At 41.9% G+C, this 27,711-nt stretch overlaps 2 protein-coding genes and 1 pseudogene across 3 annotated transcripts; 2 read left to right on the top strand and 1 right to left on the bottom strand.

Annotated features, from left to right (window-relative positions):
• The first annotated feature begins 234 nt into the window (after positions 1–234).
• Positions 235–3,707, top strand: LOC110043267 (monocarboxylate transporter 4-like). The gene is made up of 3 exons (XM_089292281.1): positions 235–819; positions 1,709–2,078; positions 2,730–3,707. Exons 1-3 carry the CDS (start codon positions 235–237, stop codon positions 2,897–2,899), a joined length of 1,125 nt encoding a protein of 374 aa, XP_089148407.1. The 3' UTR covers positions 2,900–3,707.
• Positions 3,073–19,128, bottom strand: LOC110043172 (uncharacterized; annotated as a pseudogene). The gene is made up of 7 exons (XR_016208064.1): positions 18,298–19,128; positions 16,040–16,626; positions 15,228–15,529; positions 9,549–9,769; positions 7,034–7,644; positions 6,367–6,736; positions 3,073–5,287 (listed from the first exon to the last, which is right to left on the bottom strand). The product of XR_016208064.1 is annotated as an uncharacterized LOC110043172 (transcript).
• Positions 19,129–19,234: 106 nt separating this feature from the next.
• Positions 19,235–26,930, top strand: LOC110043169 (monocarboxylate transporter 10-like). The gene is made up of 4 exons (XM_020748603.2): positions 19,235–20,161; positions 21,774–22,336; positions 22,918–23,287; positions 24,096–26,930. Exons 1-4 carry the CDS (start codon positions 19,990–19,992, stop codon positions 24,380–24,382), a joined length of 1,392 nt encoding a protein of 463 aa, XP_020604262.2. The 5' UTR covers positions 19,235–19,989; the 3' UTR covers positions 24,383–26,930.
• The last annotated feature ends 781 nt before the right edge of the window (positions 26,931–27,711 follow it).

The raw sequence follows: 27,711 nt of genomic DNA, 5'->3' as shown, positions 1-27,711 counted from the left end.
ACGAATACTCGTTTTGAAACAGAGGCACAAGGTTGCTCGGAAATGGCCTATTTTGTTCTCTCCCACTAGAACTGCTGGTAATCCATAGATCAGTTTGTACTTGACGTGTGTGAGTTACACAAAGCGTCATTAAACATTGTGTAGCAAACCCCATAAAGAAGCACTTTTTGCCTTGGTGAAGAATTAATCTGTTGTTTTATCCGCACAGCGTGGATTGGATCAATAGCAATAGCCATGACGTTGGGCTTGTCTCCTGTGTCCGGACGGTTGTGTGATCGCTTTGGCTCCCGTTCCGTTGCCATAATCGGCGCCTTGTTTAGTTCTTTGGGCCTCATCTTGACTTCCTTGGTTAAAAAAGTAGATTTATTTTATCTCACCTACAGTGTCCTGTTTGGATTTGGAGCCTGCTGTTGCCGTACAGCAAACTTCTTGATAACAGCCAAGTACTTCGTGAAGCGGAGATCGTTCGCCACGGGGCTAGTGACGGCGGGAGCTGGTTTGGGTGTCTTCGCCCTGGCACCGATAAATCAAAAGGTGATAGATTCCTATGGCCTCAGCATTGCGTACAGGGTGCTTGGGTTTGTAATTCCGGTAAACTGTTTTCTTGCCTTGTTCTACGATCCTAACATAGAGGACGAACTAGCTCAAGGCAATGATGAAGAGGCGCCAAAACATCAAGAGGAAGTTAACGGGCAAGAAGACCCGCAGAAATGCCAGAAACTCATCGACTTTTCAGTCTGGAAAGTGCCTGCCTTTACCATTGTAGCTGTGTGTTATGCAGGGATGTCCATTGTGTTATTTACACCTCAGTTTCATTTGGTAAGTTGAGAGGTTTTGCAGTTATTGATAAGTTAACGATACTTATACCTTGTAGCCCGGGGTTGGTGGTTCGGGGATGCTCGTCTTCTCGCTTAGGGTTGTAAATTCGGAATTTGGTCTCACTTTTTTTTTAGCTGTTAGGGTATCTTTTCGGGTGCACTCGAAGAAATAATACAGACGTTTCCGTTTAAAGAGGCTGGGAACAGTCTTCAGCACTTTTCTATCAGCTATAATTTGACGGATGAATAGCACCACTGTTTAGCATGTCAAGGGCGTAGCTAGGGGGGGGGGGGTCCTGGGGCTTTTGACACCCCTTAACTTTTCGTGAGCCATTTTTATACAAACAACCTACGACAGGTGGCGAAAACGCCATGACAATCCGGTGAGTAGCCTCGCTTTAACAAAGTGTGACCCTCCCTTTGAAAAATCGTGGCTAAGCCCCTGCGAGTGATGCTACAATAATGTTATCACACGAATGCCCAATCATTGGTAAACAAGTTGCAGTCATCCTTGTTATATAACAGGTTACGATAGCAACATTATAAATTGTTAGAAACACCTTTAATTTTAGCTTTCAGCGCTTATAACTCAAAAACGAGCTCGGTGACCCCCGTATGTTGTTATCGGCGAATTGTGTAAACATGATAAGACGCAACTTTTTACAAAGTTTAAAATAAATTATTCGGAGTGGGTTCAGAGCCACCTTAAATTTTCGAAAATATCCTTTAGCTGGCTGGCATTTTTAACTCAGGTTATTTCGGGTAGCCAGCACCCGCATCATTTCTTTTTTCTTACTCATATAACGCAATTTCTAACTCTGGGGCGAAAAATAAGTTCTTCTTTGTACATTGTTGTTGTTTTTGTAACTGTTTGTTTGTCTTTCATCTAGGTGCGACATTGCGAAGACTTGGGTATCTCTGCCGATAAATCTTCCAAACTCCTGATGATATACGGACTCACGTCTTGTTTTGTGCGCATAATTACCGGCAGACTGTGTGACATGCAAGCAATTAATCCCATCTACGTGTTTCAGTTTGGAATGTTTACAAGTGGTCTAGCAGTGATAATGTTCGGGGTTCCCTCCTCCTATGTGGCTCTTGCAGTAATCAGTGCATTCTTTGGCGTGGGAGACGGAGCAAGCTTGACTTCAGGAAATCTTCTGTTGCTCACGACAGTGGAACCTAAAAAACGAGCCTCCGCGTTTGGATTGGCTAATTTGTTAGACTCAGTTTCCATAGCAACCGGAGCTCCTTTATCTGGTAATTAGTATTTTTCTGTAGTTCGTGTATTACGGTGGTTGTAATGAGTTGAGGTGGGGGGGGGGGGGGAGGGGGTGGGCATTTCAGAATTTTTTTTTTTGTCGAAAATGGCCTATTGATTGCAAAGCCAATGGGTTCGCATTCTGTTGGAGCCTGAAATTACTTTTTCAGACTAACCGCTCTCTTTTCGGCTGCTTAAGTTGATGTACAAGGGCGATCTCATTATCTTTTATAAATAACATTGTTATATCTACTAACTCAAATTCGTTTTGCGATTGGAGGAGAACGTATCACGTGTCATGGGCCAAAGCTCACTTACAAACAAAACTCACTAACTTCCGGCTAGGAAAACAACAACTTGAACTTTCGACTCGCACGTGATCAGGTCTTGCACCTTGAAACCGTGTCAAATTTGTGTGACAGCCGGTGTCAAGCAAACAATCTTGTCGCAGTTTGTTCCATTTTTAAGTTGAGAAGTACAACAAAACACTTAATGACCGGCCTTACGAGAAAAAAATGAGTTTTGTCTCCCCTCGACCCTCAATGTTTCCCCTCGACCTCTCAGTGTCCTCATTGAGGGTCTTGGGGATACAAAACTCACTGTTCCATTTGAGACCAGTTAATAAATGATTAATATTTTTATTTTTGCAGGTTTCATAGCAGACCAAGCTGGATCTTATATATTGGCATTCTACGTTGCTGGTTCAATGGGTTTTGTGTTTAGTTGTCTTCCACTTATCTTGTTATGTCTCAAACGGGAGCCAAACACAGAGGAAATAAAACCAGAGACAGAAGAAGGTATGGCGACGACACACACTTAATCACATCACATCAAGCACTGGTCAAGAATATTTCCACATTCTGTTAAAAAAAATTGGCTCGTAATTGCTCGAAATACCACAGCTTATGATATGATTAAGTTAATATACGTTTAAAAAAAAAAACAGTAAATAAAGCGAGAGAACCATTTAAAGGAGGTGGAACATCAACAAGCTTTACAGTAGCTATGAACGAACTTTATTTATGTTTGGATAAACTACGAAACAATGGTTTGTTCAAAAGGCGAAGTCCAAATAATAACCAGAAGAATTTCTTTTGCCCACAAAAACTACTCAGGGAGGTGTTTTTTATCATGACATAAAAGGCAGTGATTAAAAAATAAGGTATATATAAATAGTCAAAAATAAAAACGGTTATAAAATGCCTCAAGCCAACAAAGAATGCCACTGCGTCAGGAGGATCAATGAAGATTCACAGTCCAAGCCTCACCGCAAAAATGAATTTAAAAACGTTTGATAAAGCAAGGACGGACAACTTCTGACGGTAAAAAAAGTTAAAAAGTTAAAAATTTAATAGAAAAACGTTTCGGTCTTAGACCTTCATCAGTTACCTGATGAAGGTCTAAGACCGAAACGTTTTTCTATTAAATTTTTAACTTTTAACTTTTTTTACCGTCAGAAGTTGTCCGTCCTTGCTTTATAAATAGTCAAATATATATATATAATATTAATACGTTGTGATTTATCTTCGTTCGTTTTATCAGTGAGGATTTTTTATCATAACAACAATGAAAGTGATTAAAAAAATAAGGTATTTATAAATAGCCAATAAAATCTTATTAAAACTTAATGATTTATCTTCATCCGTTATATCAGTACTTTGACACTGTACCCTTGACTTTCACTTTCGGGTCAGTGAAGCAAAAACCAAAATCAATCCTTAACATCTACGAGCACTTAGTTGAACGTCCACACTACGCCGGAGAAATTTGAAAACGCAGCTTTTCTTCTACGGTGAGGCCTATCGTCTACACTCATCCGTCACGAAAACGGAGCCCTTCGAAAACGCTCTTCAAACCGGAGGAATTTGAAAACGCCAGCTTTTCGTTTGCGTGTGGACGGAAAACATTTCGAAAACGTAGCTTTTCGAAAACGACGTAGTTTTCTTCAAACACAAATCGAAAATGACTGGTGATTGATGCATTTTTCAATTCCTCCGGCGTAGTGGAGACGGAAAACATTTGATGCGTTTTCAAATTCCTTGTGGGTAGTGTGGACGGGGCGTTAGTTGACCGTGTCAAGAGAATGCCAAGAGAGGGACACGCGATGTGAAAGAAAACAGTCAAAAAATATATTCGTCATTTCACAATTCGCAATTCTTGTTTAGAGCTATATGCACATCATTTGAATTACAGTATCAAGGGAAAATGATGTCATAATTCGAAGCAAATGTTATTGAAATTTCGTAACAAATAGAGAAAACGACTGTGGGGGACTGAGGAGACTTTGAATCGTTAAGTTGTGCAGTAATAGCCCATTTTACAGTTCCGTGCTGAGTGATCAGGCCTTTGAACAGAAGTGAGGCTAGAGTTTATTTTGTTATAATACAAACCTATTTACTTTTCGAATGTAGATTACTCTGTTTTTGTTTAAAATAAAGCTTGTCATAAAATGTAAATCATTCTGTTATCACGCTAAATAGTTTCTAATCTCTATCATTACAAGTTCAACCCAGACCTCGCTTTTACGCAGATGCTAGGTTACATTTCAAAGAACTGTAAAATGGTCTGTTGTACTGTACTGTTCATCTGGCATGATGCTGGTCTTTACCAAAAAAGCTCTACCTACTCAGGCTTGACTAGTACTTTGTATCGCACACAAGTTGGTCTGCTGTTTCCTGTTCGTTATCCACGCTGCTGGTTGATGCTAATGGAGAATTAATCTGCACTTTTACTTAATAAGCATTGGGCTGCAGGGTTTCTAGGGTGTTTTTGTCGTTAGAAATAAGCCCATCTTCCCTGGATTTCGTCTCGGAAGTGCCTGTCGCAGCATCTAACAACAATGGCGGGCTGTTGTTATTTTCGGTAGACCTCATACTATCACTGCAGCTACCTTCCTCTGTACAGGGCAACACCGTGTTACTCCCACCAGCTAACGGCATGTCAATCCTTTCATTTTTGACGTCACCACATGGCGCGTCTGTGTGCGCCTCCGTACCTTGATCGGCGCCAAGCTCCCCAGCATAGGCCATATGAAAAGGAAAGTCACTTCCTTGAATATTGTGTTTTTGGATCTGACCTTTATCTTCGTGGTGGGCAATTGGTCTTTTCACGAAAAATAGAATAAATGGGATCGCTGCCCCAAGAATCACAGTACATCCAGCCAGGTAGAATGCACCATGGTAAGAACCCATTCTATCGGCCATCAAACCTAATAGTATAACATAAGAAAAAGCTCTCAAATTTTATGAGACTATAGGCTGAAGAAGGAGGAAACATTGCAACAGGAAACTTCCAGACGTGCTCCTGCTTCAAGAACGTGCACATTCACGTGCAAACCCGAAATACTCATTGGTGTAGCTTTCCAGTTTCCAGTGAAGTCATGTTACTTAATACAGCAAAGTATCGTCACATTAGGGACGGCTTATTACTTTTGAGGGGAGGGGGGTGGGAAATTTTCTGGTTGGAAATTCCCCCCCCCCGTTAAAAAATATTGGTGCGTCCCTTAGCCCTCTATGCTACCTTAGCTGTAGAAACAGCATGACACTCAGACAACACCGTAAAAGGTTCGCATATGCAAGCATGCATGATATATGTACTAAGAAACCATTTTTCTTTTTATTGATATGAAAATCTTCAGCCGCCCCCATGGCTAAACGGGGTCGCAAGTCAAGACGGAAGTGTCCAACCTGTGTTGCCACTGGTTCTCCCGGGTCTCCGAGACTCGCGCACACGTGCACTTACATCATCGTAAGTGAACTCTCATCAATATGAAATTTGCCTGCAATTTGACGCAAGTCTTTAACTGAGTGGCCAGTCAACACAAGTCAAACTGAGCCTTGTTATTTAATTGCAGTACTAAATGGAGTCAGCGTCAAAAACGACTGGTAAATTGCGCACATCTTCGAGTACGCATGAGCACAACAGGTAAACAGTAAAGTCTGCATACGAGCCAAGTGGCCCATCAGGCTGGCGCTTATCTCTGGTTTCTGTAGCATGAAGTGACTTGGAGTATTTCTACACCTCCAAGAAGGGATGATAATTCATCGCAAGGTTACCCCCAGCATTACATTCGCCGGTACCCATTTATACATCTGGATGGAGGGAAGCACGGTGGGAGTAAAGTGTTTTGCCCAAGGACACAACACAATGTCCCCTGCCAGGGCTCGAACCCGGACCGTTCGATCCGGAGTCGAGCGCACTAACCACATTGATGAGGCCACCGCGCCTTCCACATGAGCTAAACAGGACTTAGCATAAAATCACTTGTGTGTAACGTCACGTTCTTACCTGCGATAGGCGGACCACTGCCCATAAAAATTGACGCAACTTGCATATTCCATCCTAGACAGGCCGGCCTCTTCGCTTCTTCAACGCTCGTCAAAAGAATAACGTTTAAGGTCGTTATGAAACATCCATCGCAAAATCCATAAAACACAGCAAACACAATCATATCAGAGTAACTGTCAGCGAGGGTGATCAGAATTGTCGACAAACCAACCACAAATTCCACCCCTTGATAGATGTACATTGGGTTTATTGTTCTCATGTCGCAAATTCGGCCCGATATCACCCGTGCGGTGGCTGAAGATATTCCGTAATAAATGTAGAGCTTGGAGGCTTTGTCAGCAGTTATACCAGTGTCTTCGCAGAATCGTATCTGAAAAACGTTATAAGCGGACGATGCAAGCATTAAGTTTCATATAAACGGCGCGCGAAAGGTAAAGCATTAACTGAAATTATCCTCTAGACATGATGGTATAAATACTCCTACTTAACAAGAACTGTTTATTTTGTGCAATGAATTGACGGAAAAAGCAAATCACCGATATTAATTCGTGAACGGTCCATCTTAGCGGTCTGTATTGCAAAATTCGGACCGCTAAGGGATCCAATCAGAATTGTCCTAATCACCGCGGACCAGTTCAGCCATATAATAAAGGTTTATTAAACTTACCAGATGAATTTGTGGAACAAAATGCCCAAATTGCGCAATACCGGAAGACAAGTTTATAGCAACGAAAGCCGGAATTTTCCACACTGACACGTCCAAAAACATGCATCTTTTTTTCTCTCGGGGCTGGTGCGGTCTTTTCTCGTCACTTGATGACAACTGGTCAGCGTTCTCTACTTCCATGTCAGATTTCACATTAGGATCGTAAGTTACTCCGAGTAAACAAACACCAAATATCACCCCGGCCATGATTCTGTAGGTAGTTTTCCAGCCATAATGATCGATCAATGTCTGTAGAAGTGGCCCCTGAACCAGCACGCCCAATCCTTGACCAGCAGACACAAAACCCAGGGCCAGAGATCGTCGCCTCGTGAAGTAATTACTCACAATTACGAGCCCAGCGTTGAAAATGAAACTGGTGCCAATACCAAATGGTATGCTGTAGGAAAGATATAAAACCACAAGACTTTGGGACATTGATGCGCTGACCAAACTCACCGCGCAGATAATGGCTCCAAGAAGAGATGTCGCCCGACAACCAAACTTGCTGACCATGATTCCTGAGACAGAACCAGTGAAAAATACGAGTGCAATGGCAAGGGAACCGATCCAAGCTGGAAAATAGCACAAGAACGTAATCAGAAAAGGAACTGTTTCAAGTTGCCAGGGACATTTTACGATGGTCCGATTCAGGGTAGAAGTAAAATGTAGAGTAAATCAAATGAATTCAATTAGGAAAACAGCGTTTAAGAACTAGAAATAAATGTGGCTGAGATGAAACGAGAGCGCGAAAATAGGGCTTTTACTCCCTTATTTGGCCTAAATGGGGACGTATCGCCGGATAGGGTATGGGTTTTCTGGCCTCGCTGTCCTGAATTTGTACTTGCCACTGTCCTAAACAGGGTCGGAACCCGTCCTAAACAGGGTATGGTTGCTTGTTAGTCTTTAACGTTGTCTTTCGCTTTGTGCCGCGATAATCGTCTCTTGACGTGACTTCATGCCTGGTACAGTCGAGACCTCTATCTCTTGTCTTAAACAGAGTCTTAAAATACAGGGTGTAATCCCACACTGGGTAGGGTTTTTACAGTATTTTTGTACTAAGCAGGAGCGGGATTTCAAATCCTCAGCGGCAACCCTATACCCAAACATAGGACAAGTGACCCTTCTTCCCACGGCGACTGACGTCTGTACGCTATTTCAAAAACTAATATATTCCGCAGCTTGAAATACAGCCTGAAAGGAATACATGTACAGTAAAAACTCCTTTCCTCACTTTCTCTGTGTACATTTACTCTTTTTGAACCTAAAACTCTTTGAAATCGCTTTAGAATGGCCTAACTTCAGTAGCAACATAAATACTTTCGTTACTGTTGACGAGCAATGTCTTGTATTTACGTTGTTACGCAATATGATCGACGCTCACGCAACGAGCTTGGGATATCTGCGGAGGCCCAGACTATGCATGCTAAGAAATGACATGATATGAAACAGAATGGGAACATCCAGAGGGGACATCCTACCAAGAATTAGCGGTATTAACACAAGATTTCTTTAGATCGACGAACCCTCAGCCCGCCTAACCCCCTCCCCCAGTCCATCGCGAGGTCGTGTCAATCGTCACCTCAGTGAGGATGACTTATTGTTGAAATGACGTAAGCATTGTTATATTAGTCTCGTGCTTGTCACGAGTCAGATCTATAGTCTTGTGTCGTAGCTTTGCAGTCTGCCAATAAACTCCTTTGTCTCCAAACCTGTGGTCTCTGGTTAAATGTAAACAATTACGACACAGCAACAGTAAATTGTATTTCGTTCTGCGTGTAATATTCGTATTTTCTTTTCCTTTTTTTTACCCCATAACCTTTGCAGCAGCTGGGAATCTGCCCGAGTTCACAGGCTACTGATCTTATTAAACAGCCGGTCTGCTACGTCGCGAACTTCGGAAGCATTATTGCTCCGATGCAAGAAAGGGAGTGTGATTACATGCATATGCAGTGTGTTATGTTAATTGACGCTTGGTAATCATGTAATACAGCGTATCACTTTCTCAATAATAGATCAACATTGAAATGACACAAAGGGAAGCAATAAATTCAGATAATAGCTTGTCGTTCAAAAGGGATAACATTTAATTAAAACCCAGACTTCAAAAGATCTGCGGTTTGTACAGACTCTATTGAGTTTGATTCAAAAATCAACAAACTGGCTTTTGTATGACATATCAAATGGCTTTGAGGAGCCAAAAACCTCTTTTGTCTTATTCTGTTAATTTAGCAGAACATAAAATTTCCACCGAAATTCAAAAATATATAGAAATTTCAAGCAGCTGGAAAATATGATAGCGTTTGCATGGGTTCCAACTCAAAAACTGGACCGGCCTGACAGCACCTGACAAGTACATTCACATCAATATCAAATAAATTTAACTAGATTAACACATTCTCCTCACGATTGCAGAATCCATTCTCAAAGAATACTTAAATTGCCACGCTACCTCCTTAACAAGAAGAATAATTCATACCTGTGCGTTCTCGATCTTCTTTAAAGTAATCCATGAAAACCGGAAAGAAGATACCAAAGCTAAACACGAACCCTATTGCAGCAGTCCAGCACATCATTGCTGAGAAACACACGAGCGATGACCACAGGCTGTCCTGATTGTGAGGCATTTTTGACGAGCAAAGCTTTGCCATGTCGAATATTGTTAATTCGTCTTTAAAGCTGACAAAATTTGGAGCGGTGAATTAGAAACAGAAGAGCCTAGCAACACGACGATATGGTTCGGTCCTTTTTGGCGACCCGGTTACAATAGTACACGTCACGTCAGAGATCAGAGATCAAAGTTCGTTTGACCAGCGGAAACGCTGTGTTGTACTGTTCGTGTGCCTCTGTATGTACTGAACTTTCAATATTTGGATTTGTAATTTCATGGAGCATTTGATGTAATTTCGGTGTCCGGAAAAATCATCTTAAGGACAATAAGAAGCGAGAGAGGTGGGGGAAGGGGGTAGGGTGTCTGTCTTCGGGGAACAAAAGTCTGCGTAGCAGACGTTTCCTTTCCGTTTTCCTTGCGGGGAGATCGAGCAAGCGAGCGAGCAAACGAGCGCGCCTGGGGTGAGAAAAAATTGGGGAGAAGTAGGGACGGGCTGAGCAAAAAAATTAAGGAGCAGGGGAAGGAGTGGGCAGGAAAGAAATCAGTTTTTTTCCCCACCCCTTCTCCTGCTCCTTATTTTTTTCGCACTCCCTTCGCGTGCTTTTGGATCGGAAATGAACACCTGCTACGCAGGCTATAGGAACAAGTAAATTTTTCATATAGCCGACCCAATCTCGTTCCCAGAGCCCAAGTTACCCTTGTCCAGCGCAACAGCAAACGAAGGCCAAGGGTAACGTGGGCTCTGGGAATGAGATTGATAGCTGGCCCCATGTGACCATAAATCAACCAATAAGAGCGCACGTTAGATTGAACTAAACTCCGGGCCAGACGTTGTTCGAACCGGATAGTGATTTATTTGGATAGGTCAACATTTTAACTGTCAGCTGAGAATTGGTGCGTTTTTTAACTGATGGCCGAGGCTTTAATAAAAATAACAATAACAATCACAATCACAATCACAATCACAACGACAACGACAACGACAACGACAACGATAACGATAACGATAATGATAATGGTAATGATAATGATAACAATATTAGAACCAAAACCTGAACCAAGGCGCTGGTATCGTATACATCAACGAAAATCTGACAGGAATGCGACGCGAACTCTTTGCTAAAGTCTGGAGGCGCAAGAAGTCGGAGCAGTGGCACAATACTTGGACAATAGACGGTAACATCTTTATGAAAATATCATTAGCTGACCAACCAGTTACAATTTACAGTCAAGAGGATTCAGATAGGTTTTAAATTTATTCTCAGTTCTCTCTTCGTAAATAGTTAAGTTTCGCTGGTTACTGCATGGTTATTGCATCCATTTATGAAGAAAGTTGTGCGACTTTCTCCTGCTTTGTTTACTTTTTCTTATTGTTCTTTGCCTTTAATTAGCGAACCTGCGATCAGGCTTTTTTCTTCTTCTTCTTGAGTTTTTTTGTTGGTTTGTTTGTTTTTGGCGAAGAACGCTTGGTAACAGGTTATCAATCATCTCACAAAAATCTGAATTTATAACTTACGCGCGGGGAATTGTAGAAGAGAACAACCAAAACTAACGTGGAATTTTGGCGTATACCAACAATATTTCTTCTATACAAGAAGCCGCTAAGCGGCTCAATCAGTATGTGTATTTTTTCAGGTGTTTTATTGTGTGTAATGTTTGTTTGTAGTATCTTGCTTTGGCACACCTTCTGGATAAAGCGTGTTTGGTTGCGGCCTTACAAGTGTTAGAGTTTTTAAATTGCACATGCTGTGATGAGTCTGAAATGCATTTCTCTGAATATTAGTGGCATCAACAAGGCGATCAAACGCAGAAGATTATTTCGGTGGCTTCATAATGGTAAATATGATGTTATTTTTTTACAAGAAACTTATAGCGACAAAGCAATTGAAAATGTCTGGCGCCCGGAGTGGAGAGCAGACATTTTCTACTCCCATGGCTCAATAGCAGAGGCGTGATGACCCTCATTCGACCAACTCTAAAAGCTGAAAATATTAGCATAACCGGTGACAAAAACGGGAGAGTCCTTATTGTTAATCTTACAATACAAGATGAAGAGTTTTGTTTGGCCAATATTTAAGCTCCCAACGACCAAAATCTTCAAGTCGACTTTTATACTCAGCTAACGAGTAAGTTACGCCCTCATCTAAATGCAAATCTCCTACTGGGAGGAGACTGTCCTCTCGAAAATATTGATAAAATAGGCGGAAAAGATATAAGCAGTAGGAAAAAGGCCATTCAAAGCATGGTCGAAATGTGTAATAATTTAAACCTTGTCAGACATTTGGAAACTCCAACATCCAACCGACGCACGATTTACTTGGCAGAACAGCTCGGGATGGATAAGATGTATATTAGATTATTGGCTTATTTCGAAGCACCTAATTCCTCGCACTAGTAAAACAGACGTGAAGTCTTATTATGATTCGGATCATAACCCGATTTACGCGGAGATCCAATATAAGAATAACCAACAATCGTCTGGTCCAGGGTTTTGGAAATTTAATAACTCCATCCTTGATAACAAAGAATTCGTAATTCAGAAGAAACTCTCAATAACAGCGACGAACAGTCTCACTTCTGTGAACGTCACTGCCAAAATTGCTCGTAAAATGCTTGTGCTGGAAATGCTTAAGGGACCGTTCATTTTTTATGAGGGAGGGGGGGCTGGTGGGATTTGGGAAGCACCATTTAAAAATCGCATGACCCCCCCTCAGCTTACCAATTTTTTCATATGGCCCCCCCTTATAGCGGTAATTTTTTGGGATGACCCCCCCCCCCAAAAAAAAAATTGAACAAACAATATTTAGATTTCAACTTTTTTAATATTTCTCAATTATCCCCCTACTTCACGTTATTGTGCTCACCATGAAGACAAAATTAGAATCCCTATACTACAGAGAGCTGTTGTTTAAAAAACAAATCAAAAGAAAGAGAAGTCAATTTCGGATCTCCTAGTTATGGCTCGCCCTGAGCGTGTGGCATTTGGCCTCTCATTGGCATCTTCCTCATCTGAATTGATGAATGCAAGAATGACGTCACTTGAATCATCTTCTCCCCCAGAGTCAATGGCATCACTGTCATACTCATCATTGTCACTTCCATCCATTTCACTGCTGTCAGCACTTGCCCTGTTGTCATTTTGTGTCAATGTCCTGGCATTTCTCAGTGTTGGTTGGCCAGCTCTGAGAGGACTCTTCTGCTGCAAGCATGAATGTCTTACAATTGCCTTTACTTTCTGACTCTTGCTGCGTTTCAAATGCTGCTTCAGCCCGTGGTGGTTCAAGTACTTGTTTAGTTCTGGAACACGGAGCTTTTTAAGCTTGGTTAGATCTTCGCACAACTCAGTCCAAGGATAATCCTCATGTGATTTATCTTTTGCGTCCCTACTTAACTTTGCCTTTTCTCCTGCTCTCTTTTTCCTTTTTAATTCCGGCACTTCAAGATGCTGAAGATAATCCACCACAAACTTTGATTTGACAATAAACTTATCTGCAAACAGAGCAACGCTCTCTGAGTCAGATAAAACCAGCCTGCCACTTCCATGCTCTTTCTTCGCTTGGACCCTTAGCTGCCAGTCATCTGGATCACGCCCTTCTTTTGGGGTCTTCTGGTAGGAGAGGTGGTGGTATTCCGGTAGGCAGGAATGGTCAGGAACTGGTTTAGGGTATCTTTCTATGGGTGGTCCAGTCCATTCACAACAAAGAGAACAAATTTCTCCTTCCTTTTCTTGACAGGACAACTTTAGAAACTCCCTGTAGTTCTCCCCCTCCTCATAGTGCTCATTCATAAACTTCTCAATCTTACGGAAGTAACAGTGGCCTGGAACAGAGTCTTTCCTTGCTCCTGCATTGTGATACTGAACCAAGTACAAAGTGTTGTACTTGCTGTTGATGTGTTGTGTGAAACACATTGTTACATTTAATTTACAAATGTCTTTATTTGGAAGGTTTTTCCCTCTACTCTAGTGACAGGCATGTATAAATGTTGCCCTATGCAGGTAGAACAAAAAGCTATGAGTGTTCTCAAATCTTGCAAATAGTGGATTACTTTTTATAAATTTTAGCATACTTGTTATGGTTTAAATTTATCTATGGTTTAAAATTTCTTAATTTTCAATGTCTCAAGTTCATTGTCATAATTCAGAACAAAGAGAAATGAAAATCCAATTGGTTTGAAAATTTTAGCCAAAACTAAATTTAAACCATAACATACCCATGAAGGGCTTTTCCAATCGGGAAAAGAGTGCATTACTACATGAGCATCATGAAAGAGGCTCATTCCAAAATGCGCAATAATGGCGAAAACAACGAGTCGTTTAAGAAAAGGTTTACAGCTGAACGATCCAGGCAGTTTGACATCTTACAAGCAAAAGAAGTAATCTCTCTAAGTGCGGATCGCTGTTCAGAAAGGGCGAGTGAGTTTTCCATGCCAGGGTACCAGTTGAAGCCCAGTGATGGACGAAAACTGAACTTCTCCATCAAAGAGCACAGAGCAATGGTGGAAAAGTTGAATGTCATATTGAAAGATGTAAAGGAACACGATTCCACACTCTTTCAGTCCAATTGGCTTGCTTTGAAGCAGGGCGAAGAATTTGCCCACAGTTTTAATGTAAAACAGATCAAATGTATAGAAGCTAAGTTGACGAAGGTCACGCAGGACATGGAAGCACTAGACAATAAGAAGAGCAATTATAACAGCATATTCAAGGGCATACTCACACAGCACATCAACAAAAGGAGAAGGAAAAAAGAAAACCACAGAAAGTCAAATGAAAGAAAGAGGAAGCGGACTGAAAACAACGTCCAACGAGTTTATGGAATCTGTGTTGGAAACCTGCTAGGAAATGATTTTCCAAAATGCCTTGTGTACCCTCCTAGAACGGCCGTCCCGGAAGAGTGTATTAAAGTTGTGGATGTTGCCACGTCGTTATTTAGAAGAGATGGGCCATACATCGCACAGCTCTTGGAAGGGAATTATTTCACCAATGCTGCAAGAAGCAGAATCACCACAAACCTTGAGCAGGAAGTCAGAGATTATGTTTACACCTTCATGTACCCTGAAGAGTACACTCTGACGGAAAGCATTGCTGCTTCTTGCAGCATTGGTGAAAGAGACTCCCATAGCAGCACAAGCGGCAACGAAGAACTCGACGACAGCGAAGATGAAGATGAGTGCCAGTGAAAGTTGCATTCGAAAATAAGTGTTAAATACTTCTTTTCAGTAGCTACAAATGCTTTTTGTCGCCAAACGTTTTTTTAAAGCAGAAGGAGAGTTTGTAATAAATTTGTATCCTGCCTTCTATGTTTATTCTATAGCAATTTTTTTGATATTCAAACATTATGCCATTTTAAAGTTTTACTAAAATATTTCACATGACCCCCCCTTTTCCCCTTATTTTTTTGGGATGGCCCCCCCTCGAAAGCCATTTTTTTTCGCATGGCCCCCCCCCAAATCCCACCAGCCCCCCCTACCTTATAAAAAATGAACGGTCCCTAAGCCCCCGAACGTAGAAGTGAAACTAGTTGAACAAAATTTCCCGGTTAAAGCTATTCAGATTGATCCACACACGTAAGCGATTGAATGTTACTAACTGTAGCCCAAGCTCCATCACAAAAACCAAATAACACGGCGTATGCAATGAACGCGTCGTAATTTTAAGCCAAGGTAAGAAGAATCGTCGATGTACCGTTTACCAGCAACAAGCTTCGATTAATATACCAGTTGTCCAGCCGCTTGTAGGAACAGAGAAACCCGCATGCAAAACGTCCAACAACAATTTGTATTCCCATGAAAAGCAGGAGCCTTGATGATCCGTCAAAAGACATACCACGATCTTCACAGTACTTAACCTGAATAATAGACATAATATATTGCGTGAGAGTTAGTGTAAACATATTTTAAGCGGATTTTACTTGAGCGTCCAAAGTAATTCTCGTTTGCTTTAGGTTTGCCTTGCTTGACTGAAAACCTCGCACCACTTTTTCATCCGATGAGAAGTAGAACCAAAAGCAATCGTGACACCCTGGCACACTTTCGATCTTCATCTACGACCTCCAGCCACTGCACACTGCATGATGGCTAAAATTTTACGATCACTCGGCCAAGTAGATTTCTACTAATCAGTTGCAGTTAGTAGAATTCCACTAGAATACTAATGCAAATGCTGCAATTTCATTGGCTGAGCTACTCGTATCCGGTCGCAGGGTACAACGTTATGGAGTTCTCCCAAGCCGTTTTCTCCGATCGATTCTAAATCAGATCAGCTGATCGCTGAGACTACCACAAGACATATTGAACTGCACTGTGCGGTGCTACACTATCCAACAATCAAAACAATACAAAAGAATACTAGTACCTACCAAATGTACGAAAACAGTTGCGCGCCCAAACATTACAAAACTAAAGAGGACTGTCAGTACAAGAAAACCAGGAACCCTCCATACCGAACAATGGAACGTAAAACGTTTGGACGTTCGTCTCTGCACAGCCTCTTCACTTGTATGCATCTCACTGATGCTTGCAGTGTCTATCTTTGAATCATAAAAGAGACCAAAGAAGCTGGTTATAGCCAAACAACCTGCAACAACTCTCAAAGAATTCCTCCAGCTGAGAGAACTGACAAGAGATTGTAGGATTTGACTGAGAACCATTGTACCCAGGCCCTGACCAGCCGAGGTGATTCCGAGCGCAATTGATCTCCATTGGTCAAAACACTTTCTGACAATTTCTAAGCTTGACAGAAAAACGCAGCTTGCGCCACCGCCGAGGACAGCGTAACACACGTACAGAATTGCCAAGTCGTTAGCGAAGGAGGCTACTGTTAAACTGATTGCGCATGTCACACAACCAGCAATAGAAACTTTTTGACAGCCAAAGCGATTTACCAGAGAACCAACAAATGGACCACATCCTTGACAAACTGCAATGGATAAAGAACCAACCCAAGCTGAAAAACAAAACAAAAAACAGGGGAGGGACAGGGAGACTACGAATCCAGACGGACCTCCGGGAGGGGGGAGGGGTTGCTTAAAATGCCTCAAGGTAAGGTAAAGTCTGCATGCGAGCCAAGCGGCCCACCAGGCCGGAGCTTATCCCGGTTTCTGTAGCATGAAGCGACTAAGAGTATTTCTACTCCCCCCTGGATGGGATGCTAGTCCATCGCAGGGTTGCCCCCAGCATTAAGTTCGCCGGTACCCATTTATACACCTGGGTGGAGAGAGGCACTGTGAGAGTAAAGTGTCTTGCCCAAGAACACAACACAATGTCCCCGGCCAGGGCTCGAACCCGGACCGCTCGATCCGGAGACGAGCGCACTAACCATGAGGCCACCGCGCCTCCCACAAAATGCCTCAAAGGTAAAAACATTTACCGGATTCAGAATAATTTTGGAGAAAGTGATATGGGATTTTAAAATCAGATAAAGCGAAATATCTAGAGGGAAAATCCTTACTTTTTACTGATTGTAATTAATGGTCACAGAATATTTCGGCCAAATATTAATGGGATGTGGACCACTTAGACCCCCTAATGATGCCTCAAGGTAAGAGGCTCGAATTCGCATCTCCTCGAGACTAACAAACATTGGGATGGTGAGACTGCGCAGTACGGACTAGAAAACTTTAACACTCGTACAAGAGGCGATTTGCATGATGGCGTCATTTGACTACAACTACCAGAATCCTTCACTTTTTCTATTTCTTATGTTAATTGGGGCAATTGTTATTTAAACCCCACAGGGACTTCAAAATTTAAATAATAAAGAAAAAACGAAAGGAATTCTGGTAGTTGTAGTCAAATGACGACAAAGTGCAAATCTGCAATTGCATTCTCGTCCCCAGAGGCCGCGCTCGTTTTAGTCAGCACCAAGAATCGCTACCTCTGGGAAGGTCCATTTTCTGAGCATTCGCACAGTAATCGTTTCGTATTCTCAGCCAATCAGATTTGTCAGATTGACTCTGAGAATCGCAGACTTCCGGTGTTGGACCTTCCCAGAGGTCGCGATTCTTGGTGCTGACCAAAAGGAGCGCGGCCTCTGGGGACGAAAATGGAACAATTGATATTTACGATTGTGCGTTGCGTGACGGGTACGATTACACAATAATCACATGTAAGACACCGTGTGATTTCTGCACGCATACCCTAAACCAAACTTTAACCTTACTAGAACCTAAAGCGAAGTTAACCCTAACCTAACCGTTTAATTTCTCTGTTGGGTCACTGCAGGGGCCAGGTTTTTTGGAGGGGAGAGGGGAGAGTCGACTTCTGTCGCCTCAGTTTTAATAATATCACCCATAGAAAATATAAATTTTGACGACAACGGAAACAATCGAAAATTTCGACGTGAAACAAAATGCAAATTCAGAGCCACCAACGTCTCATTATTTCCTTTGTATTTTTCCAATTGACTGCTGATGTTATGGTGTGAAAATGTGGTATGACAACGTCATTTCCCAACAAGCTTGTGGATATACGCAAGACTGTCTCAATACCATCTGACACTCTGTACTCGGTTCTCCGTGTAATCAATAAAGATCGTCTTAGTTTTGATGTTCTCATGTAAGCAGGCGCCCGGCAACCTTTGAGTTATAAAAGTATAGGTCATAACCTAATCATTTACCTGTCCTTTCCCTGTTTTCTTTGAAGTAGTCCATCAACACTGGTAACAGCACTCCAAAGCTGTAGATCAATCCAATAGTGAAAGCCAGATTTGTGGCAGCGGCAACACAAACGATCCAAGTCCATACGGAATCCTTTTTGTGAGACTGAGCGCCGTCACAACAGCTTCTACAAGCTTGACAGCAAGCCATGCTCGCTAAGTTCAAATCCTACACAATACGTATCACGTTGTGCGAGGCAACAGTGAGTCTCGCGTGACAAACGTGACAGAAAACTATATTATATTACAATAGCGCATTGTGCCTCAGCTGTGATGCTGAAGAATCCACAGGCGGCCCAAGCTCTCAATGTTATCCTTTTTCTTTCCCTTTTTATGCGAACGTTCAGGCTAACGTGACATATGGCATGTACTATTACATAACGACCACGCGAAACATGACTCCCGCCTTGCAGCATATGGAGGTGTTGTGTTACAACGGTTTGAAAATAAAGGTTTGTATGGGAATGCAACGGCTTTGCTTGAAAAGCCAATTATTCTTATATTTTGTGAATAAAATCTACTTACCCTGTTGCTGTGTTGTATTCTTTGTTGTTTGCCAGCTCCTCGGGCCGATCTAACGCGATTTCGGCGAGTTATCGTTCTGTGGGTTTCCACTACTAAAAGAAAGACAAGGCCGGACACTGATTTCCGGAGTGCCCGCCGCTCGAAGCAAATAAATCCACTGAAAATAACCCTGCCGGCTCAATTCCTCCGTAGAATCGAAGAAGAAATGTTGAAGTTCCATCTCAGTTCAGTCGCTACGCGATTCCATCCACCACGCCTTCTTCTTGTCTACGGTCAAACCAAAATGCTCCCCGGGTAACCGGGCACTCCCTTTATGGGTTTGACAACTAAAGCACGAGGGTACCCGGGGAGCATTTTGGTTTGACCGTAGACAAATCGTTGCTGACTATCCCCGGTCGGGCTAATTATAGTTACCCAACACCGCGAAAGTGTCCTAACTTTTGTGACGCGGCTGTTTTCGAGTTTGCGAGCGAAGCAATCTCGAAATAAATGTATCGTTGCGAAGGCGTGGTGGACGGAATCGCGTAGCGACTGAACTGACATGGAACTTCAACATTTCTTCTTCGATTCTACGGAGGAATTGAGCCGGCAGGGTTATTTTCAGTGGATTTATTCGCTTCGAGCGGCGGGCACTCCGGAAATCAGTGTCCGGCCTTGTCTTTCTTTTAGTAGTGGAAACCCACAGAACGATAACTCGCCGAAATCGCGTTAGATCGGCCCGAGGAGCTGGCAAACAACAAAGAATACAACACAGCAACAGGGTAAGTAGATTTTATTCACAAAATATAAGAATAACTGGCTTTTCAGGCAAAGCCGTTGCATTCCCATACAAACCTTTATAAATTCAAACCGTTGTAACACAACACCTCCATATACTGCAAGGCGTGAGTCATGTTTCGCGTAGTCAAATTCGGTCGTTATGTAATAGTACATGCCATATGTCACGTTAGCCTGAACGTTCGCATGAAAAGGAAAAAAAAAAAGGATAACATTGAGAACTTGGGCCGCCTGTGAAGAATCGTGAGGAATCGTGATCGTCAAATGGTTTCATCAGCAGAAATGTAAATAATAATAATAATTTCTTCATCGAGTTACTGCCTTGATAAAGTACAAAGTGAAATTACTAACATGGCTCTTCGCTGCGATAAAATGTCTTCGTACAAGCAAGATAGCATTTGGTCGTGGTTTATTTGTTTCTGTACGACAATTCGCATGATCGTAACAATTGGATTCACCTTCGCTCTCGGTGTACTTTTTGCTGTTCTCATGGAATCTTTCAAGGAAACCCGCGAGAAGACAGGTGAGTTTCGTGTGATGAGCTATCCAACTGAGTTCATTTTAGATGACTTTGAGCGGCTCAGATCTCAAAAACTCAGACTCCTGGAAAACTTGAATGGAGTATGAAATAGTCTAAATGTAAATAAATAATATATAGAGGACAAAGAAGTGAAGAAAACACCTAAATTGCCATAAGTATGGTTATAAATCGGCTTGAAAACCTCACGGGAACCAAGGGAACACTCATGTGCCTTCGAATTTTTTAGGCTCAAGAATGTAACCGTTTTTAAAATATATTTCGACTTGGTTTTACCGGGTTGCGAGCAACTAAGGAATGCAAATTAAGTCAGTTTACATTTGTCAAAACCTTTCGCAGAACGAAGCATGACACACTAAGTACTTTTGTGATTCCACGAGATGTAATTAGGGCTTTTGTAGAGAGCGAGCGGATTAAAACGTCAGCGCTTGGCAGTACTTCGAATCCGAATGAACAGTTCATTTATTATATTTATGAAAGCTGCAAACCTACAGTTGTGTGGTGATTGCGTGACGAGAATAGGGGTATGAGTTTTCGAGATCTTATCTTTCTACACGTAGGGATATATCCAAACGGAAATGCTAACATTCAGTTTTGCAGTTGTATTTTCTTCAAAAGTAAAGGTTCCTATACATTTGATAGTAACAGTATAAACACTGTTGTGTCAAAGTGTCAAAAGTGCCTCACTCGGTTTCATATAGCTTCAACTTTTTCACTGCGAAAAAGAAATACACTAAAAACGCCTTCCTTGGCTTCCTTTGTGTAGCTTGTTTCTATGTTGCTGTAGAGCTTTAGGTCGTGTTGCTAGTAAAGTCGAAGTTAAACGATTTTAGGGAGTTCTGGCTTCATTGTTCTCCAAAACGAGGGCGGACTAAGGCGAGGAACTTCCCTTCCTCGCCTTAATCCTCCCTCATTTTTCGTTCATCTCCAACTACCGAGAGCCTGGAACAGGCTAAGTTATGACGGGCCACAATGGAGAAATAATCGTTTGCTGGCTATCAAACAAGCTCGAAACATAGATGAAACCTGGAGGCGATGGCAGCTTTTCAAACAAAGTTATGCATGGCTATTTTCTTCCTTCGGCTTCGCGATGGGTCGCGATGAAAAATATATGTGAGATTTGTGAACTTAAATTCCCACTTAGCGGACGCCTTCGCGGTGGGTCTCGCTATGAAAATACCTGTGAGATTTGCGAACTTAAATTCCCACTCGGTCGGCGATGTAGGAAAGTGATGGTTAAGGCAACTATGGAGCATGCTCTTCGTGAAATCCCGAGGCGACGGGGGCTTTTGGTGCAAATTTATGGTTAAAATAATATGTTCCTAAGGCCCGACATGATTTCAACTTCGCATACCTTTACGATTTTAGACGGATATATCAAACACGAAAGACAGTGTACTGTGTTTGATAACATTTCAAAACACCTTGATCGAACCTTGAAATTGGTCAAAAATACTGCGCCTCGCGTCGTATTTTCAACTTTCTTCGCAGTGTTTGGAAATGTGGACAAACACTGTCTTTCGTGTTTCATATAGTACCTCTCTCACCGTTCATCCTCTCTTGGTAACAGTTGACAGCTATTTCTTTTCTGTTGCAGCATGGGTTTCGTCCATCATAATGGGTGTTGGGTGTCTCGTTGCTCCTGTCATGGGTGGACTCCTCAACAGATTTGGTGTTCGAATTACCACTGTATTAGCATGTTTGTCGTGTTCAGCTGGCCTTGCAATGGGTTCTTTCGCCCCACAAGTGATCGTTCTCTACATTACCTTTAGTTTGCCTTTTGCCCTGGGCCTATCATTTATTTACACTTCTTCGCCGATTACTGTGACTTATTATTTCACTAAACGAAGATCCTTTGCTCTTGGGATCGTAACAGCGGGTCAAGGTTTGGGAACAATGATTATTGGCCCAACACTACAAGCACTAGTGGACGTTTTTGATTGGAGAGACACCTTCCGTGTGTTTGCTGGAATTTTGGCCGTCGTATCTCTAACTGGATGTTTTCTTCATCATAGAAAACCTTCTCCAGATGAACATCCAAGGGGTCCTTCCAATAAGTTCAGATTAAACCTCTCGTTATTAAAGAATCCCGCAATTCTTTTACTGGTGATACGAAATTCACTTTGTACATTTGCTCGCCTTGTTCCCTACGTGCATCTAGTAAGTATTCCATTTGTTGTGACGTACCTTGTAGTAGAGATTAAGTAAGATACACAGTTCATTTAAAAGTCCCAAACCGTATAGAAAATAGGGTTGTCTAATGATTAACACTTTACAATTTGGACCGAGGTCCAAGTACGTAATGGGCCTGAAGAGCGGCTGCACAGAAGGCTACGGTGACTGTTTTTTTTTTTTTTTCCCATGAAAAGGCGCGTCACAGTGCTTCTCTTCTCGCACTGAGGCCAAATATAAACGGGTACAGCTCTGGACCTGTTAATGCAACCAGCAGGGGCTTAGATTAAGGGGGACTGGGGGTGAAGCCTCTAGTGATCCATGCCATGGAAACCAGCGTGGGTGGGCCAGTTTGGCTCTAGTGCGACAGAACCGTAGTTTCATTTTGAAGCATATCCACCCTACAAAAACGCTCAGTTGACTTGTCTCGCTCAGCTTAAACAGGGTAGCTGCGAACCTTAAATCTGAATTTAATTTAAAATTGGTCTCCGCGCATAAAGAGTGGCGTTTTGACCGTTGATTTCTACGTGACACATCCGGATCCTGATCAAACATATTCATATTTTCAGGTAAAGCATTGTGATGATCTCGGCATTCATGCTGACAAAAGCTCAACTCTTTTCCTGTTTCTTGGTATATTTGCTACGCTAGGCCGTCTTGGAGGCGGGTTTCTGTGCAATATGAGGTTCATCAAGGTTGGTCTTCTCCAACAATCCGCAGCATTTATTGTTGGATCTTCCACCATGCTGCTGATCCTGGCAAAGACCTATGCTCTAATGGTGTTGTATGTCATCACCTTCGGCTTTGCTGATGGGATAATGGTAACATCTTTAATTATCGAATGCATACAGTCTGTTGAGGAATCAAAAAGGGCCTCAGCATTTGGATTTTTCATGTTGGTTGGTGGAGTTATTGGCATTACCAGTCCGCCTTTAGCAGGTAGTTTGAGTTTGATAAATATCTGTTGCGTTTTGATCTTATTACTGAGTCATCCAATCAGGCAATCAGAAAAATCCATGCGTCCATGTATCCATCCATACATCCATGCATTCTTGTATCCATCCATGCATCTATGCATACATACACCATGTATCCATCCATGCATCCTTGTATCCATCCATGCATACATACACCATATTTCCATCCATGCATCCATGCATCCCTGCATCACTGAATACCCACTCCCTCCCTCCTTTGTTCCCTCCCTCCTTTGGTCCGTCGGTCGATCCGTCGTAATTTCGTTTGTTCTTCAATCCGTCTATCTGCGTCCATCCACCCCTCCATAAGCTTCAATTCCTTTGTTTACTCACCCAACCAATAAAACTGTGTTATATAAACAATACCATCCATTAGGCGCGGAAATGTGCTCGGATATTTGTCTGCGGACATTATCTGTTCTGTGAAGGGAACAGTTTTCCTAGAGAATAGCCTGAGGAAACCTGTGAGCGTTGAGGAACAGATGATGTTCAAAGACAAATATCGGAGGATATTTTCAGGCCAAATGGAGGCTATTGTGTTTGTTATCCTTAAAATATTTTTCGCAACACGCGCGGGTTTGAAAATTGGGAAATATCACTCGGATATTCCCAAGTTTTAGGTGGGGAATATTCAGTCACGTGACGCGTTCAGACCCTTCGCGCGCGAGCGAAAATATTTGATGGACTATATAGTCAAATAGACCGCTCATCTTGCAGTTGCTCAATTGGTTATATATGTGGGCACTCTGCTTTTGTCGTCTATCTTCCAGGGATTTTGGCTGACAAATTCGGTAACTACATTGCTGCATTTCTCATGGCTGGTGGAGTTGGAATTTTTGGCTCCCTCGTTCCATTTCTTCTTTTCTTGGTTAAAAATGAGGCAGAACAGAACATTAATCAAGATATTGACGAGAACGTGGACCAGAAACAAAGCGGGGATATCGACGAACATGAGCTGAAAACCGAAAATTGTACTCAAGACTCAACACTAATAATTTGCAAGAATTATAAAAGGCCACAATCTTTCATTGTGGCAATGGAAAGTCCAATTTATTAGTTTTCAATGATTTCCACATGAAAAGGTCGGGGATGCTTGTCGGACTATTTGAATTGAACCCCTAAAGGAGATCAATCTGGGTGTGGCTCGAGCTTCATTTGACCCCGAAAAGATACCACTTAAAACGGAATAGGCTTGATTATCAGCCACTGTTAAGGAAATTAAAGGGGCCCAGGCTGATAGACCGGACTCGAGAGACTAAAAACAGGAATAAGACCGTTATTATTATTATTATTATTATTATTATTACTATTATTATTACTATTATTATTATTAGAGTAATTTTCGTTTGTTTTCGATTATCATCATCATCATTATTATTATTATTATTATTATTATTATTATTATTATTATTATTTCTCTAAGTGCATCATGAAAGCTACTCCTAAAAATAGGGGCGTTTCTTCATGAACACCCAAAGTGAGACTCTTCCCCCGGAAGAATTCCTCACCGTATCATAAATCGTACGGCGCGCGGGCGTGCTTTGTATGTCGCGGCACCCCATCTTTGGAACAGTTTTTAACAGAAGCATCTATTTATTTTATCATATTGTTATTAAAGTGCCACTGAAACGAAATTTTCGTATGTGAGATTTTTGCTTAGTAATAAAGTTTCAACCTTACTTGGAAACACTGCGGACTTTTTTTCGCATACGGTAAGCGAAAACTGCTTTTTCAGCCGTTCGAAGTTGGCTGGTTAAGCCCAAAATTGGCGGCCATCTTGGCGCGGCCAAAACAGCCTAGTGACGTCACTGGTTGTATTACTCTCATGCTGCGCTGAAAATTTAGAGTGATTATGGGAGAAGAGAATACTGTTCGAAGCCCCCCAAAAAACATCTTAAGGACATCTCAGAGCTGTAAAGCAGATAATCACAGTAGCCTTAGACAAGAAGAGGTGGAGAGTCGATCCTGGGGCTTTTCAGTCTATTTAATTGGATATTTGCAGGATATTTTATGTAAGCAAGCAAACGAGTGGGAGTTCTTAGATCGCAAAATGATCGGGACTCTTGGTGAAATGGCCACCACTCAATTAAACAATACCTACACTCATAAAGTAAAAAAGACATGAAAACAAGAGAAAGCGGCTTTTGAAATTATTATCCGGACTGCTGCTGCACGAATCGCAGCAACAACGCTTCGAGTTTCGAGTCGCTTCGCTTCGAGGAAACCGGACGCTTTGTGAGTTTCACCGCGGACGAGATTGTGCTACAGTGACCTTTAGTCCAGTTGCATCTGTTACATCCTACAAGTTATCAAATCAGCAACAATTTAAGAAACCCTCTTCTTTTATGTCAGGGAGCGAATTTAAACTATAAAGGTAAACTAAGCTGCCATGACCCTACAGGTATGTTTTCAGGAAGCGAGAGAAAGCGTGACAATGTCGACGGCGAAAGGTGATATATGCAAATTAGTTCAAATTCTGTTTAATAAACCTTCGAAAGGAGTGTAAACTAGTGACGTTTTAAAGAATTGCTTTGAATTTGGATACCATTAAATGAAGATCATAGACATAAGTATGTGCTAAAGAACTCAAAGTAATCCATCGACCGTGAAATATTGCAATTGGGAGATACGTGTAAAAGAGAAGCGAAATTCGCGCTTTGTTTACACTGATACGTATGCGACGATAAAGCAAACTCTGCTACGGATCACAATTTTCAAAGACACATTTTGTCTACCACAAGAACTCTCACTTATTAGTATCATAAAAAGATGCCCTCTGTGTACAAAGAAGTACTCGACTCAAAGCTTGTGGACCGTTAATAACTTCGTGATTATGCGGATGGCTGATGCGCTTACGGCTTTTACTGCAGTTAAGTTGCCGAGGATATATTCGAACCTTGTGTAATAGAACTTAGATAAACGTGAGAATCCAAATTTCAGAACCAGGCTGAAAACAGACGACTAAATATCGTGTTTAGGCTTTAGGACGTGATATAAAAGTTGCCACACTCGTCTTCGAAATCTCCAATCGAGTACTCAAAATGTTCGAAAAGTAACTGAGCTGTTCTAATCTGTAGCATTTATTTTGGTGAATCTACACTCTTTGGCGCCCTCCAACGTTCATGATATGTATTTCCTGTCAAGACTGGACAGAAATTACAAGGTAGAAAACTAGCAGGTATCGACAATATGGAAAATAGACTTGAATAAATCAAGTGAAAACAAGAGAGAATCTATAGCGCTTCTTGCGTGAATACAACCAGTGACGTCACAAGGTCCTTAAATTCGGTTCCAGAGCCCGGACACAGTTTTGCTCCAAAAAGTCGATTTCAGCAGCTAAAAAAAGCACTTTCCGTTAGGATTTGACAGAAATAAAGTTCACCATTATTTTAAGCACGTTTGAAACTACAAATTGGGGTAATAAAAGAGAGTACGAAAATTTCGTTTCAGTGGCACTTTAACCGACGACAATTCATTTTTCAAGTGAAATGTCTCAAAGCCTACTCATTTCTGAGATGGACCCTTAGAGTTATTGATTGTGATTGTGATTGTCAAGAAATGTGCATTTGTTGCTGGGATTGCCAAAATAAAAGATGTCGAACCTACATGTACATGTGCTGTAAACTGTAACTTATTACAAATGTGCAGTAAGTTAGTATAGGTTATCGTTTGAGTACGAGTGCAATTATTCAATTACACCACAAGTGATATTGACAATTCTCTCAAAATTGCACGACCCTTTAGGCGAATGTAATTTGAAATGAAATTTGAAATGTCACGAGTTTCAAGCTTTCATACGATTACTCATTTATTATGCCCTAGCTCAGCCAATCACAATGAAGTAATTTTGTCAGTCATATAACAAACGACATAGTTACACCTCCCAACTCAAATACGTTTTCCGATTGGATGAGAACGTGTCACGTGCCATGGGTCAAAACTCACTAACTCCCTAGGGCGAACAAAACTCAATAACTCCCTTGGGAAACAACAACTTGAACTTTCGACTCGCACGTGATTAGGTCGTGCACCTTGAAACGGCGGCTAATTTGTGCGCCAGTCGGCCCGATGTCAAAAAGCCATTGAAGTCGGGCAACGTTTCTCAGTAGAGAAGGCATTCATTATTCAAGAAAAGGGATTTATAATTCGGCAAAAACATATCAGATTAACAAAGGGGAAAATTTGAACATTCTTTGAACATTCTTCAAGCTTTTAATTTGGCGCCAACAATGGGTCGGCTGCGTTCGGCAACTCGCTCTTCGATAGCTGTCGCCACTCGCCAGGTAGGAAAATAGCTCGGGGGGGAGGGGTACCCCCAGAAAAATTAGGCGGGGGTGTGCGGCACACTTCTCAAAACCCCTACCCTATTTATGACCAAAATCTGCG

This window comes from Orbicella faveolata, unplaced genomic scaffold (assembly GCF_042242905.1).
Source record: "Orbicella faveolata isolate gen_17 unplaced genomic scaffold, um_ofav_v1 contig_24, whole genome shotgun sequence".
NCBI lineage: Eukaryota > Metazoa > Cnidaria > Anthozoa > Scleractinia > Merulinidae > Orbicella > Orbicella faveolata.
The sequence above is the reverse complement of the archived record's forward strand: the minus strand, read 5'-3'. Positions and strand labels throughout refer to the sequence as shown.

Excerpts from the sequence above, each read along its gene's own strand:
- LOC110043267 (XM_089292281.1), top strand. The coding sequence starts at position 235 with ATGACGTTGGGCTTGTCTCCTGTGTCCGGACGGTTGTGTGATCGCTTT. Across the intron at positions 820-1,708 it reads TTACACCTCAGTTTCATTTG|GTGCGACATTGCGAAGACTT; the intron begins GTAAGTTGAGAG and ends TCTTTCATCTAG. Across the intron at positions 2,079-2,729 it reads AACCGGAGCTCCTTTATCTG|GTTTCATAGCAGACCAAGCT; the intron begins GTAATTAGTATT and ends TTATTTTTGCAG.
- LOC110043169 (XM_020748603.2), top strand. The coding sequence starts at position 19,990 with ATGGCTCTTCGCTGCGATAAAATGTCTTCGTACAAGCAAGATAGCATT. Across the intron at positions 20,162-21,773 it reads GGAAACCCGCGAGAAGACAG|CATGGGTTTCGTCCATCATA; the intron begins GTGAGTTTCGTG and ends TTTCTGTTGCAG. Across the intron at positions 23,288-24,095 it reads TACCAGTCCGCCTTTAGCAG|GGATTTTGGCTGACAAATTC; the intron begins GTAGTTTGAGTT and ends TCTATCTTCCAG.